The following is a 13,454-nucleotide window of genomic DNA, read 5'->3' as shown; positions in this document are numbered from 1 at the left end:
AAAAGCATATATGCAAGAAGCAATAAAACATCAATGTGCAATATTTAATGAGAAAGATGAGTACTGTGTGTAAACACACACAATTCAAAGCCATGAAGAATTGCTATCATCAGCAAGAAGCATCTGTAGCTATACTATTTCATACAGCAGAAAATAATGAAAGCATCTAATGAGTTCGTATAATGATGCCATGAAAGCTTCCTTGAAAGCAAACATAGAAGTATACTGCCCCAGAATTGGTTTGTTATATGCAAATGTAGGTTCATAAATTAATGTCCCTTTTCTCTTATAGTGATTTTGCAGACAAAGAAACTTAAAAATTTATCCAGTAAAGCAGTATTTGAATTTGGATGCTAAAATAAGGTTACCTACGGAATCAATCATATTATTTCAGTTTTTCTTAATAATCTTTGGCTGCAGGATAACTTCACCTTATATTAACAGCAAGCTAGTATTACAGCATTCTTTGAAATTTCCACACTGTTAATGTTCAACTTGTTCAACCCTTCAATACTGAAAATGGGTGAGAAGAGAAGGGTCCATAGTTGTAGAGAATGAATACTGACCTCCAGGAACTGTTTAACTGTATTATCCACTACCATAAGTGGGCGATGAATGAGGTGAACAACACCATTTTTTACCGGGATGTTAGCCTTGACGATTTCTGCAAGAACTACTCCATTGGCATGGCTGTTGTCTCCCAGCACTGTGTTGCTCTTCACGTATGCTACAACAGAACAAGAATTCCTCATTCCATAATAACACAAGTAGTAGTAGTGGTAGTAGGAGTAGGAGGAGGAGGAGGAGGAGGAGGAGGAGGAGGAGGAGGTTGTTTTAAATTTAAGATCACCTGCATGTGAAAAATCATAAAAAAGGGACAGTTTTCTTACTTCTTTGAACAGAGTAAGCTCTTTTAAATTCAAAAATATGTAACATAGATATGTTCCTCGAACAAGTGTACCTTGTATGGCTAGTAATTACATTACATTTCCAAAAGTGACATTTTAAAATATTTAGGTATACTGTACATTGAAATCTCAACACAATGGTACTGTGTGGACAGCAAAAATATTGTTGTAGAGAAAGTTATCATTATAAAGAAGTTTTTCTTATATTTTCTTCACAATTTGCTTTATATCACACCAACACAGGTAGGTCTTGTAGTGATATTGGAATAGGAAAGGGCTAGGAGTGGGAAGGAAGCGACTGTGCCCTTAATTATGGCACAGCCCCAGCATTTGCCTGGTTTGAAAATGGTAAACCACAGAAAACCATCTTCAGACCTGCCAACTGTGGGGTTTGAATCCACTATCTCCGGAATGCAAGGTGACAGCTATGTGACCCAAACTATGCAGCCACTCACTCAGTACATACATACATACATACATACATACATACATACATACATACATACATACATACATACATACATCTTCATTATAGATTGTTATGCCTTTCAGTGTTCAGTCTGCAAGCTTTTGTGAATTTTTTTTTCCAGTGGGTTTTATGTCACACCGACACAGATAGGTCTTATGGCAACAATGGGACAGGAAAAGGCTAGGGGTGGAAGGAAGCGGCTGTGGCCTTAATTAAGGTACATTCCCAGCATTTGCCTGGTGTGAAAATGCGAAACCACGCAAACACATCGTTAGGGATGCTGACAATGGAGTTTGAACCTACTCTCTCCCAAATGCAAGCTCACAGCTGCGCACTCCTAACCGCATGGCCAACTCGCTCTGTCTCTGTGAATTTAATAACCACAGCCACAATCCTCTGTTTGTAACTAGTTCTGTGGCCTTGTTTAGTTCTATACCTCTATCTTTAAATTGTTAGAAACTGAGTCTAACCATTGTCATCTTTGTCTCCCTTTACTTCTCTCACCCTCCATAAGAGAGTCCATTATTCTCCTAGGTAACCTATCTTCCTCCATTCCCCTCACATGATCCCACCACCAAAGGCAGTTTATCTCACTTGGTAATAGAAGGATTTAGAATAATGGTTTTCACGCCAATTGTTGAACACAATAACATCTGAAAATTGAATTACTGTACATTAACTACAGTACCTGCCCCAGACAAAATGACAATACCTTATCTGAGTATATTCATATTGGCAAAATAATTTTAATTTCTTACACATAATTATTGTTTACACTATGCAGCATTATATTACTGTAAACTTCTGTATACAGGTAAGTGGAAGTAAAGCCATGACTCACCTGAGGGCTCTGTAGTTGCCAACCCACGCGACTAAGTTAAGAGCATCTGGAGCCTCTTTTAGTTGCCTCTCATGACAGGCAGGGGTACCATGGGTGTCATTCTACTGCCCCCCAGTCACAGGGGGAGCAGAGATGTGAGAAAAAAAGCATGCGTATGTAGGATACCTAGTGTATTTAACAGGAGCACTTATTATCAGGGTTTTCTGTGTTTATAATCTGTCCTTATACGGTTCTACCGACTGATTTTCTCTATTTTATGCCTGATTTCCTCTAAGCGAAAGAAAATGTGGAATCAAATTGAGTTTCTTCTAAATTTCATTTTCCAGCTATCATATTTCACAAAATTTATACACTGAAGGAGAATTCATTAATTAGTTAACTGTTATACATACTTCTTGAAGTCTTTCCATCAGTCTGTGTTGTGAAAGAGATGGTGACACGCATCATATCAGTAAATGCCAAGGTTTCATATTCCACTTCTGACGGGGTAGCCCGAGTGAAAAGAGCATGACTTGGGATGATGTGGCCATCTATCACTTTCTGGTCAATCTTCTCTGGGCGTGGAGGAGGCTGCACAGAAAAATTATTTGTAATTAATATGACAAAAGTGATATATTTTTAACAGTATTCACTTGTTTATCTGAAAGGAAGCTGTGATCCCATCAAAATAGTATAGTGCCATATCATCCACCTGAAAAGAAAATCTAAACCAGACTCAACCAACTCCCTAACTTGTGATGTCAGAGCACCTTCACAGTTCAGGAAAAACAAAACAGAGGAAGTAAGTGAGCTGTTGAGCTGGAAAAGGGTCTGGGAGGGAGAAGTAACTATCTGCAACAGACAAAGTTGACTAAGACTTATGATTGGAGCTAAGTGACATGCAATGTGATAGGTATCTAAAATAAAGATATGTAAATAAGAAAAGTAGATGTAATTTTTAATAATAATAATGTTATTTACTTTACGTCTCACTAACTACTTTTTACGGTTTTCGGAGACACCAAGGAGTCAGAACTTAGTCCCACAGGAGTTCTTTTATGTGCCAGTAAGTCTACCGACACGAGGCTGATGTATTTGAGCACCTTCAAATACCACTGGACTGAGTCAGGATCGAACCTGCCAAGTTGGGGTCAGAAGGCCAGCGCCTTAGCCGCCTGAGCCACTCAGCCTGCCAGATGTAATTTTTAAAAGTGTGTCTACTCCTTAGTCCTGTTTCTTGATACGGGGTCAGGGATGAGGAGAGATTAAATTGTGCAGCATGTTTTTATGGCCAGATGCCCTTCCTGTCACCAACCTCAGTTGATGAGCTAATGACGATGAAATGAATGATGCTGAATGAAATTGGGTAAGTAGGTGGAAGGAATCGGATGTGGCCTGTGAACAGAACTGTCCTGGTATTTACCTGGAAGTGAAAATGGGAAACCACAGAAAATCATTTTCAGGACAGTCAACATTGAGGTTTGAACCTACTTGTCTACCAAATGGAGATGGGCTTCACAGCCACAGTGTATTGATCCAAGTGCGATAAACTGATATAACTTGAAAATATTCTCTCACCCATGGGTAAATAATGCAAGTATCAAGCTCAAATTATTATTATTATTATTATTATTATTATTATTATTATTATTATTATTATTATTATTATTATTATTATTATCATGACTTGTGATGTACATCCACTTATTAGTATCATTATTCATGTATGATCGCGTTATTTGTGAGGTTATGTCATGAAACATTTGTTGTATATATATATATATATATATATAAAATATATATGAGTGCAGTTAATGTAAGAACCTGTATATAATTTATTATTGCCTGTATTTATGATTTGTAATCTATTACAGAATTGTGAAACACACTGTAACATCCAGAATGGTACTGGGTAGATGAGAACTCTGTAGAATACTCTGTACATTATATCTGGGCCTTAAGCACTCTAGAATTTATGAGAAAATATAAAGAGGTGGTCTTGATGGTAGAGACGAGTTACTGTTTAGTAAGAGTCATGGCTTAACATGAGTTATACTTGTGACCACGTGTTATGACAATGTGTGTATGTTGTTTGTGACAACAGTTGATTAGGTTATGTGTATGTTTATGTGAAGTTAAAGTGAAATAAATAAGTGTACCAACTGACAACATTGTGTGTGTGTGTGTGTGTGTGTGTGTGTGTGTGTGCATGTTTATGGATACATCAGTACCAATCCTCTTATTGTAATTTTTTATAAGTATTTTCCTAAAACAAAATTCATGCCTATAAAGATTTGATGAAAGAATGCTGAGCATGTTTGGCTCCAAATATATCTGCAAGCAACTATTTTCAATTTTGAAAGCATGCAAAAAAAAAAAAAAAAAAAAGCAGAGAAGCCAGCTGTCAGATTATAATTTGAAGTGTACTCTGAGACTTAATGTTCCTCAAGTATTGACTCCACTTACTGAAAGAACTAGGAAAGATAAAAACACTTCAAAATCATGAAGAACAAACATAAGCAGCCAGAAGTAAACTATTAAATATTTCTCCAATACTTTCACATAAGCCTTCTAGGAATCTGGGGTAAGTGAGATCTTAGGCACTGTAGCTCTAGAACAAGCTGTTGTAAAGACAGTCTATTTGAAGTTGTAAAAGCCTTCTAGTACGGTATTTGAAGTACATTACAATAAGACCTCTGGGAGCTGTGATTAGCTCAGTTGTTTAACTGCTTGTTTCCCTCCCACGAGGCTGAGGTTCGAATCCTGGTTGATCCTGGGTTGAGATTTTCATCTCAAAAATCACATGGTATTAAGATGGGTACAACACCCAGCCAAAACAAAACTGCACCTGGGTGGCTCCAGAGATTCCAGAAATAACTGGGATAAGTGAAGGAAGTTTATTACAATAATTCCTCTACAATAATTCACTACTGGAATTAATAGTGTAGTTAAAAAGTAAGATAAAACATGATTTCCTATGTTCTTGTCAATTCAAAACCTTGCATTAATAATTTTCATGCATAATACAACTTCTACTGTAGTTTTTCTGTCTGCCAAAAACACAAAATGTAATACTATAAAATACTATTAAAAAAAAAAAACCAATATTATAGTGTTACATTCTGAGTTTTCGACAGGCTGAAAAACTGTAAATTATATTAACTGAGTTGACATGAAAAGAATGGCTTCCTTCTTAACAAATTAATAATTTACAACAAAATAATAATGTAGCAATGAGAAAAGCATTATTATTGTTGTCCACAATCTTTTATTTTCTATCCTGTAAAAGACAAAATTATGACTGAAAACAGTGTACTTCTGGTGCACAGACATATTCCCTGACAGAAGTATAGGTTCTCATTATTATCTCTTTTTATAAACAAGGACCATGACATATTTTTATGCCTCTACTGCAAATATCTAAGAGACGATATTCAATATAAATATACAGATCTCTACAAAAATTTTATTTATGACTATTAGTTATTTAACAAAGTCAGTACCAGTATTACATAATTTACTGACAGTCTCCACTTGTCCAACTTTTTCTTACCTTTGAGCAGTATGACCATGTATTCACCTGGTCTACTGTCCTATGTACGTAATATGCATGATTTGAAATTTACATCGAAGTTGTAAGAACGTTACTTCACATCTGACTGAAGATTACCTTTGAGCGTCCACTTATTTGCTCAGTCATGTGTTTGAACTTCACTATTCATTTAATTTTGTTTTTAACTATAGTACATTTATTCTGGCATCTGCTGCATGTAAACAAGGTTAGGAAGTAGATCAGATATACTTTTCATCTCTTCACTAGGTGGCATATTTTCATTCAATAATGTTTCATTTAAACATTTAAGATATCTATCAATTCTTTTCACTTGCTGTTCCAGAACTAATTGCGTTTGTATCTATATAAGTAATCCATAGATGATATACAATCTAGTCTTCAAAGGAGTCTTAACATGAAACAATGACAAGTATGTTGACAAATCTAAGCTCTGAGGAGGAGTTTCATGATAAGAATAAGGTATTCATTTCATGCACAAAGCAACTCATCATGGTGAATTAAACACAACTGAAAACAAAGACTACGGTACCGTACTCCAAGGGTTAAAATATTTCTTTTAATTTCATTAAATGCAGTCTATTAATAAAATTTCCATGTCTTCATCAAGAAAGAGATACAGTAATTAAACAGATATTCACCTTGAAACCTTCATCCACGGGTATAAAGAAAGTGTGATGGCCTTCAGCTCTGAACACTTCTGCTTTCTGGTTCTGATACACTCGCTGCCGGAAGGACCTGAGAAAATAAAGGCAAGTTTTGAATGAATAATCAAGAAGTTTGCTATGACCCTGGCAAGTCTCAAAATTGCTATTGTAATACATTTTCTCTCTCAAAATATCCCTTCAAAATTGATAGTATTCAGGCAGGATTGCAGAATACCATTATTTCCAATAAACAGACTGAGCACCTGAGGTCTTAAGTCAGTATTAAGTTTATGTAGTTCCCAGTCCACAAGCGTCTTCTTAAAGATCCATAAAAACATATCTTTCTCTTAATTTTACATTGAATTATTCCATACTGCCTCTCAAAGTTGGTGGTTCCCGAGTGAGAGGTTTAAAAAGGGGCCACACACAAGTAATTCATTAAAGATATACAACGATATTCATCCCGTCGATGTTCTGTTCTTGTCTTTGTGAGATAACAAACAAATAAAAAATAGCTGCAATAAGTCAGTTCTCTGTGGTCATGATCTTGCATTGTCTCTGTAAGTACAAATGGTTAGATGTTGCACTTTTTCTGTCCTTTTCTATGGTGTGGAAGCCTGGACACTCATGGAAACATCGATGAAACATTTGGCCGCTTTGGAAATATGAGTTTACTGCTGAATGTTCCGGATGAGTTGAACAACAAATATTCAGAATGAGGTGATGCTTCAGAGTTTGGAAAAGGCAGGAGAAGTTCTGACCAGTCAATCAATAAGGGGTCAGTTTTAGGACTGTTATTATTTTAAATATTTATCAATGTTGTGGTTGAAATTGTAGATAATTTGCAAGGAGTGCAAGTAACTTTGTTTGCTGGTATTATTAATAATTTTGGTAGTTTTATGATAACAAATTAGACTTAAATGATTGGATTTCACCATACGATTAATAAAAATATAGAATTTGTCAACTAACACTTTGAGAGACCATGGATGAGTACTGATCATCAACAAAATTTCTTGGATTTTGGATGAATCATTAACCTGGGAAAAGCATACAGAGAATATAGGGGAGAAAACTTGATAGAATTTATTTCATGACAATGTCTCTGAAAGAAAGTTTTAATCTTGAGGCTTGTCGTTCATGTATTTTTCATCCATCTGTTCGTCTGTCCATCCTTTCTATTTTACCATTGCTTATCTTTTTATGTACTGATAATCAATGTAATAAATTTCACCATAAACTCAGATGTGCATAGGTATAATACAGTACTAGAATTACTGTAGACACACTCTGTACATAAAACCACATGGAACTAAGTTTTATGAATTAAGTTGGAGTTATGCAGGAGTGAATTTGTTTAATGAATTGCCAGACTACAGTACATTTAGTATTAAAGTGTACAAAACCACATTCAAAATTTAAGAAAGAGTTAACTTATTAAAATCTGTTTGTAACCATTGTTTTTATTCTATTCCAGAATACTTAGTTCTTAAAAATAAACTTGTATATTGATATTATGTTTTTGTTTGACCATACTATAGTAGTATCTATTAGCTTGACCATGATGGCCACTCATCATCATCATCATCATCGTTGACCAACTCCAGTTTTCCAGGTGTGGTATACGAGCCCCTTCCATTTTGTTCTGTCCATGAACCATTCTTCGTTCACAATCCGCTCCCAATCCTGACCTCTCTCCTCTACATCCTTCTTCACTAAGTCTGTCCATTTTTCTCTAGGTCTGCCCACTGGTCTCTTTCCCCTGATTTCTCTTTCATACTCCTTTCTTGCAGACCTGTTGGCACTCATTCTTTTCACATGACCAGACCACTTCAGTCTTGCCTTTGGGATCTTCTGGAGTAAGGAGTCTTCTAGTCCTACGTCTTCTCTGACTTTTTCATTCCTGATTTTATCCCTCCTGGACTTCTGGATCATTGTGCGTAGGAACTTCATTTCTGCTGCTCGGAGTTTCGAGTTGTCCTTTCTTGTTAATGTAGCGGTTTTCAGGCTGTATGTGAGGATAGGGGTGTAGTATGATTTATACAGTGTCATCTTGGTTTTGAGTGGTACTTGTTTATCCCATAGTAACTGTCTTACTTGGAGGTAAAAATCTATTGCTTTGCTGATTCGACTGTTTACTTCATATGTAGCTAAGTTATCCTTGGACATTATACTACCCAAATACTTAAATTCTGCGACACTGTCCAGCTTAGTGCCATTTAGCATGATTTCTGGCTGATTGTCACCCTTCTGTACCTTCAACACCACCGTTTTAGCCTTGTTGATGTTTAATCCATATCTCTCAAACTCCTGACTCCACCACTGCAGTCTCTCTTCTACATCTTTCTCTGAGTTACCCCAAATTACTACATCACTTGACCACTATAGTAAGCTAATTAAATGTGACATAACTGTATCATAATGAAATCCATTAAAGTACTTTTATTAAAGTAGAAGCTGTTATTGCAACTATCGATTTCCAACTAAACATATACTATACTATATCGATTAATATTGACAACGATGATGGTTTTAAATTAAATATTTGAAAAGGAGGTTCAACCTATTCAATACTTAAAAGAAAGAAATGCAGTAATCATATTCCTATTTAAATGGGACCGGTTTCGACCTTAGTCAAGGTCATCATCAGCCGTAAAAACATGTACAATGTTTATGAATATTGGAGGTCAGTTTCACACTCTGATAGGCACAAAGACACGACACCACATTCTGTCATGCACAAAGTCACAACACTATCAACTAATATACGAAGATCAAAAATAACTTCAAGTCGCAGACGAATAGATTTGTAGTAGAAAGCCGCCAGCTCCTGGTGATCAGCGCGGCACATTCAAGGTCATGTCTTTGTGCCTATCAGAGTGTGAAACTGACCTCCAATATTCATAAACATTGTACATGTTTTTACGGCTGATGATGACCTTGGCTAAGGTCGAAACCGGTCCCATTTAAATAGGAATGTGATTACTGCATTTCTTTCTTTTAAGTATTGAATAGGTTGAACCTCCTTTTCAAATATTTAATTTTTAACATCAATAATTTCAATACGGAACAATGAAATTTTTATCTTTAAATGCACAAGCTAACCAAGCTAAACAAAAAGCCTTCTCTTACATGGGCCTTAAGATCAAGATCGCTAAATTAGGAAAAGACATCGACTTCCTGAAACAATGCATATCCTACAATCTTACCCCCAAATTTCTTCAAAGTTGTACCAGAAAAAACATTTCTTCTCCTCACATGTTAAAAACCCAAAAAATAACCAACAAAATTTGGTTAAAAAACAAACTTCGTTTCTTATACAAGAAAAAATCATTTTTAAACAACAGATTATACGAAACACATCTAGAAATTGCTAATCTTCTCCCGAGTGCACAATGGAACCTCTTCCTAACTCAAGTAGACAATAAATTATTTCATGTACTGTCAATCAAACAACAAACCCTTGAGAAAAAACTCAAAATTCTTAAGAACAACTCTTCTTCACATAAATTCCAGTTTAAGAACCGTAACACACCCTCCAAAACTATTGAATTCCATCCTCCCATCGTAAATCTATCTAAAACAACTCTGAGTGATGATGAAAACTCAATTCTTTCGAAGGGCTTCAAACACAATTGGCCCAATCTCAACACTTTCAATGTAGCCACCAATTTAATTATTGAATCTGAAATAGCCATTAACAAAATGCCAACTGATGAACAAGATGAAATCAGATATGAAGTAAAAAGGAAACTTGAAAAAATCTTCATTAACAATAACAAAAACACTTCTCTTATTAATAATAATAATAATAATAATAATAATAATAATAATAATAATAATAATAATAATAATAATAATAATAATAATAATAATAATAATAATAATAATAATAATAATTTAATTAAAGATAATAAAACCATTTCAGATCTTAAAAAGAAAATCAATGACAATAATCTCATTATCACCAAATCTGATAAAGGCAACACTACTGTCATAATGGATAAAACTGACTACTTAGATAAAACCAAAAACTTTTTCAGTGACCCTTCTTTTTCTATAATAAAAAAAGACCCAACCACAAAAATCCAACGCCTACTCAAACATACTTTAAAAAATGCTTCCTTTCTCCTCACAGATCAAGAAAAAACTAAACTAATAAACATGAACCCTGGACTACCCACTGCCAAAGCCCTCCCTAAAATTCACAAAACTAACATTCCTATCCGTCCAATTATCAATTACAGACCCAGTCCCCTATACAACACTTCTAAATTCATCCAAACATTTTTACTAAAAAATTATTGATTTTTATCCAACAAATCTATCAAAAACACTTCTGATCTAATCAACAAATTAAAGAATTTTGAAATCCAACCAAATTTTTCTCTCCATTCTTTTGACATTGTCAACATGTACCCTAGTATTCCAATTCCAAAATTATTCCCCATTATAAACAACAACCTAAACAAATTCAGTAACCTAAGTAAACTTGAAATTCAAGACTTCATGTCTATTTTAAAATTAGTTCTCAACAATAATTATTTTACCTTTGACAACACCATTTATCAACAAGATGGCTTGGCTATGGGCTCACCTGCTTCTGGCATTCTTGCTGAAATTTACCTCGACTTCTTAGAAAACACAAGAATTAATAATAATAATAATTTCTCCAACATCCTCTTTTGGGCGAGATATGTCGATGACACATTAGTAATATTAAATGAGGAATCAACCAACGCAGCCTCTACACTTCTTCATCTCAACAACTTAGACTCTAACATTAAATTCACCCTCGAATCAGAACACAACCAACCCAAACAGCAACTACAATAAGACAAGATTCTTCGCACCCCCAAGCTCATAAACGTGCTACTTATAACAGCTTAATTTTTCGTGCTTTCAACACCCCTATGTCCAAAAAAGATTTAAATAATGAATTAAACACCATCCGCAACATTGCTAAATTTAATGGCTTTAACAACTCCTTCATTAACCGCATCATCAACAAATTCAAACACCGTCCAAAAACCACTTTATCTAAAGACACAATTAAACCAACTGCTTTTTCCACCTTCACTTTCACTCAGGATGCTTATAAAATAACTAATATTTTTAAAAAACATAATATGAAAATTTCTTTTAGAACTAACAATAGACCTCGTGCGAATGGCGATTTTTACCTGCTGGCGCCCCTAGCGGCAACTCGCTCAGAACATTCATGTGACGAGTGTGTGTAGCGGCTTGTGCGGGAGAATCAAGTGTGACAGTGAAGGAAGCTATTTAAAGCTGAAATGTCGCCCAAAGAGATAGAACATTCGTTGGGATAAGTCATATTTCAGTAATCACATATTCCAGGTGAAAGAACGATTGGGAGAAGAAATATCCAGCTTCTGTTTGAGAGAAACGAGCATTAATCAACCGCCTTATGCAGTTAAACTTAAGGCAATAGTTACCTTTCTTTCTGCACCACAAATTATATGTATATATAGACTATTAATTTCAAACACAACTTTATTATACAGTACATATTATCCGTGTCCATTGCCGTTGTAAATTATTTTTTCATTAATTAATGCCAGTCTTGTTTTAATATTTAACAGATCGATTGCAACAGGAATGTTCAGTCAGCCGAGTGTGAATGGAAAGCAGGCCTTTCCAAATGCTGCAAGCACATTGCTGCACTCTGCATTTATATTTTAAAAAAAGAGATTCTTCGAAGTCTTCCTTCCTGCAACAATGGGAAAAAACCTAAGAATGTTGCCGCGGAATATTCTAAAGGTGAACATTTGGGAGAAACGTTCAAGGACAGATTAAGTAAACGGCCAGTTTGTAGAGTATTGTAAAGTGAAGGATTTGAAACATTCAGCAAAACTGAACTATTTGAGAAAATTAAAATTATGGACTGTGCTTTTACAAGAAATTTGAAGGCCGAGTGTGAAGGTGAATCCTTAATTATCTCCAATTCCATTGCTGAAGCTATCGTGGATGATGCTGTAGAACAGAGCGAAAGAAGACTTTTACTTCAGTGTCTTCAGCAATTAGACCTCAATACGTTAATAAACTGTTTAGATGCTATGAAATAAATTACTTGCCAAGTGGTAAGATATCGACAGTGCGAAACAATTATTATGAGTGCACGTTGCCAAGTGACGTCCTGAATTTTTATTGTGACAACGTAAAAGTCACAAAATCAGAGACGTATTCTACTGCGATTGAGACTAGGGCGCATTCTAAAAATCCTGCGTGGTTCCATCAAAGAAAATTACACATAATCTGCCAGCCAGAGTGTACACAAGGTCATGAAACTGCAGAGTAGAGATTTTAATAAATTGGCAAATCAGCTCCTTATTTCTAAAGACATAAAAAGTTCTGCAGTGAGATACGGCAGAGATAATGAGCAGAGGGTACTTCAGGAGTTCTGTTTATCGTCCCAATGTTGCGTGTCACACCTGGGTTTGTTAGTAAAATAAGAGAAACCATAGTAGCCCGGATGAGATAGTGCTAGGTCAGGACTGACTCTCTCTTTTCGTGTCGGGAAAAGCCCGTGATTGATGAGAACATATGTAATGTTCCATAGTTGTATATTGACACTGATGGTGATATCAAGTTAAAGGAAACTCACGTATATTACACCCAGGTAAGGCATATTTGTATATTATGAACCTCAACTCCTGTGACTTGTTTGTATATTCTCCATAGAAAAGTGTGAAAGTGTGTGTCTCCAGAAATGAAGAATTCCTTTCAAATATTATTCTCACGGCACAGAGGTTTTATTTCGAACATTACCTTCCGCTAATTTTCAAGCGTTATAGGCACTACATAGTGTTACATTGTTACCATACTCATGCATAGATTTTACCACTATTCAGACATTTCAAACGTGGTATAATTTCCACTCGAGTTAGAAGGAAAATCGTATCCATGAAATATCACTATAAAATTTGTCACAAATGGAACATAATAATTGCTTTTACACATATCAAGTGAAAAATCTGCGGCAAATTAAGAAATATTTGATTTTTGGAGAATATTTTGT

The 13,454-nt window shown here is 35.2% G+C and overlaps 1 protein-coding gene across 1 annotated transcript in view; it reads right to left on the bottom strand.

Annotated features, from left to right (window-relative positions):
* Fas1 (fasciclin 1) overlaps window positions 1–13,454 on the bottom strand; it is a 219,556-nt gene that overhangs the window by 118,219 nt on the left and 87,883 nt on the right. The window contains exons 5-7 of the mRNA XM_068226527.1: window positions 6,410–6,506; window positions 2,611–2,788; window positions 567–727 (exon numbers count right to left, since the gene is read on the bottom strand). Coding sequence (XP_068082628.1) covers window positions 567–727; window positions 2,611–2,788; window positions 6,410–6,506 — 436 coding nt within the window. The remainder of the gene's footprint in view (window positions 1–566; window positions 728–2,610; window positions 2,789–6,409; window positions 6,507–13,454) is intronic.

The sequence above is a fragment of the Anabrus simplex genome, chromosome 1 (assembly GCF_040414725.1).
Source record: "Anabrus simplex isolate iqAnaSimp1 chromosome 1, ASM4041472v1, whole genome shotgun sequence".
Lineage (NCBI taxonomy): Eukaryota > Metazoa > Arthropoda > Insecta > Orthoptera > Tettigoniidae > Anabrus > Anabrus simplex.
The sequence above is the reverse complement of the archived record's forward strand: the minus strand, read 5'-3'. Positions and strand labels throughout refer to the sequence as shown.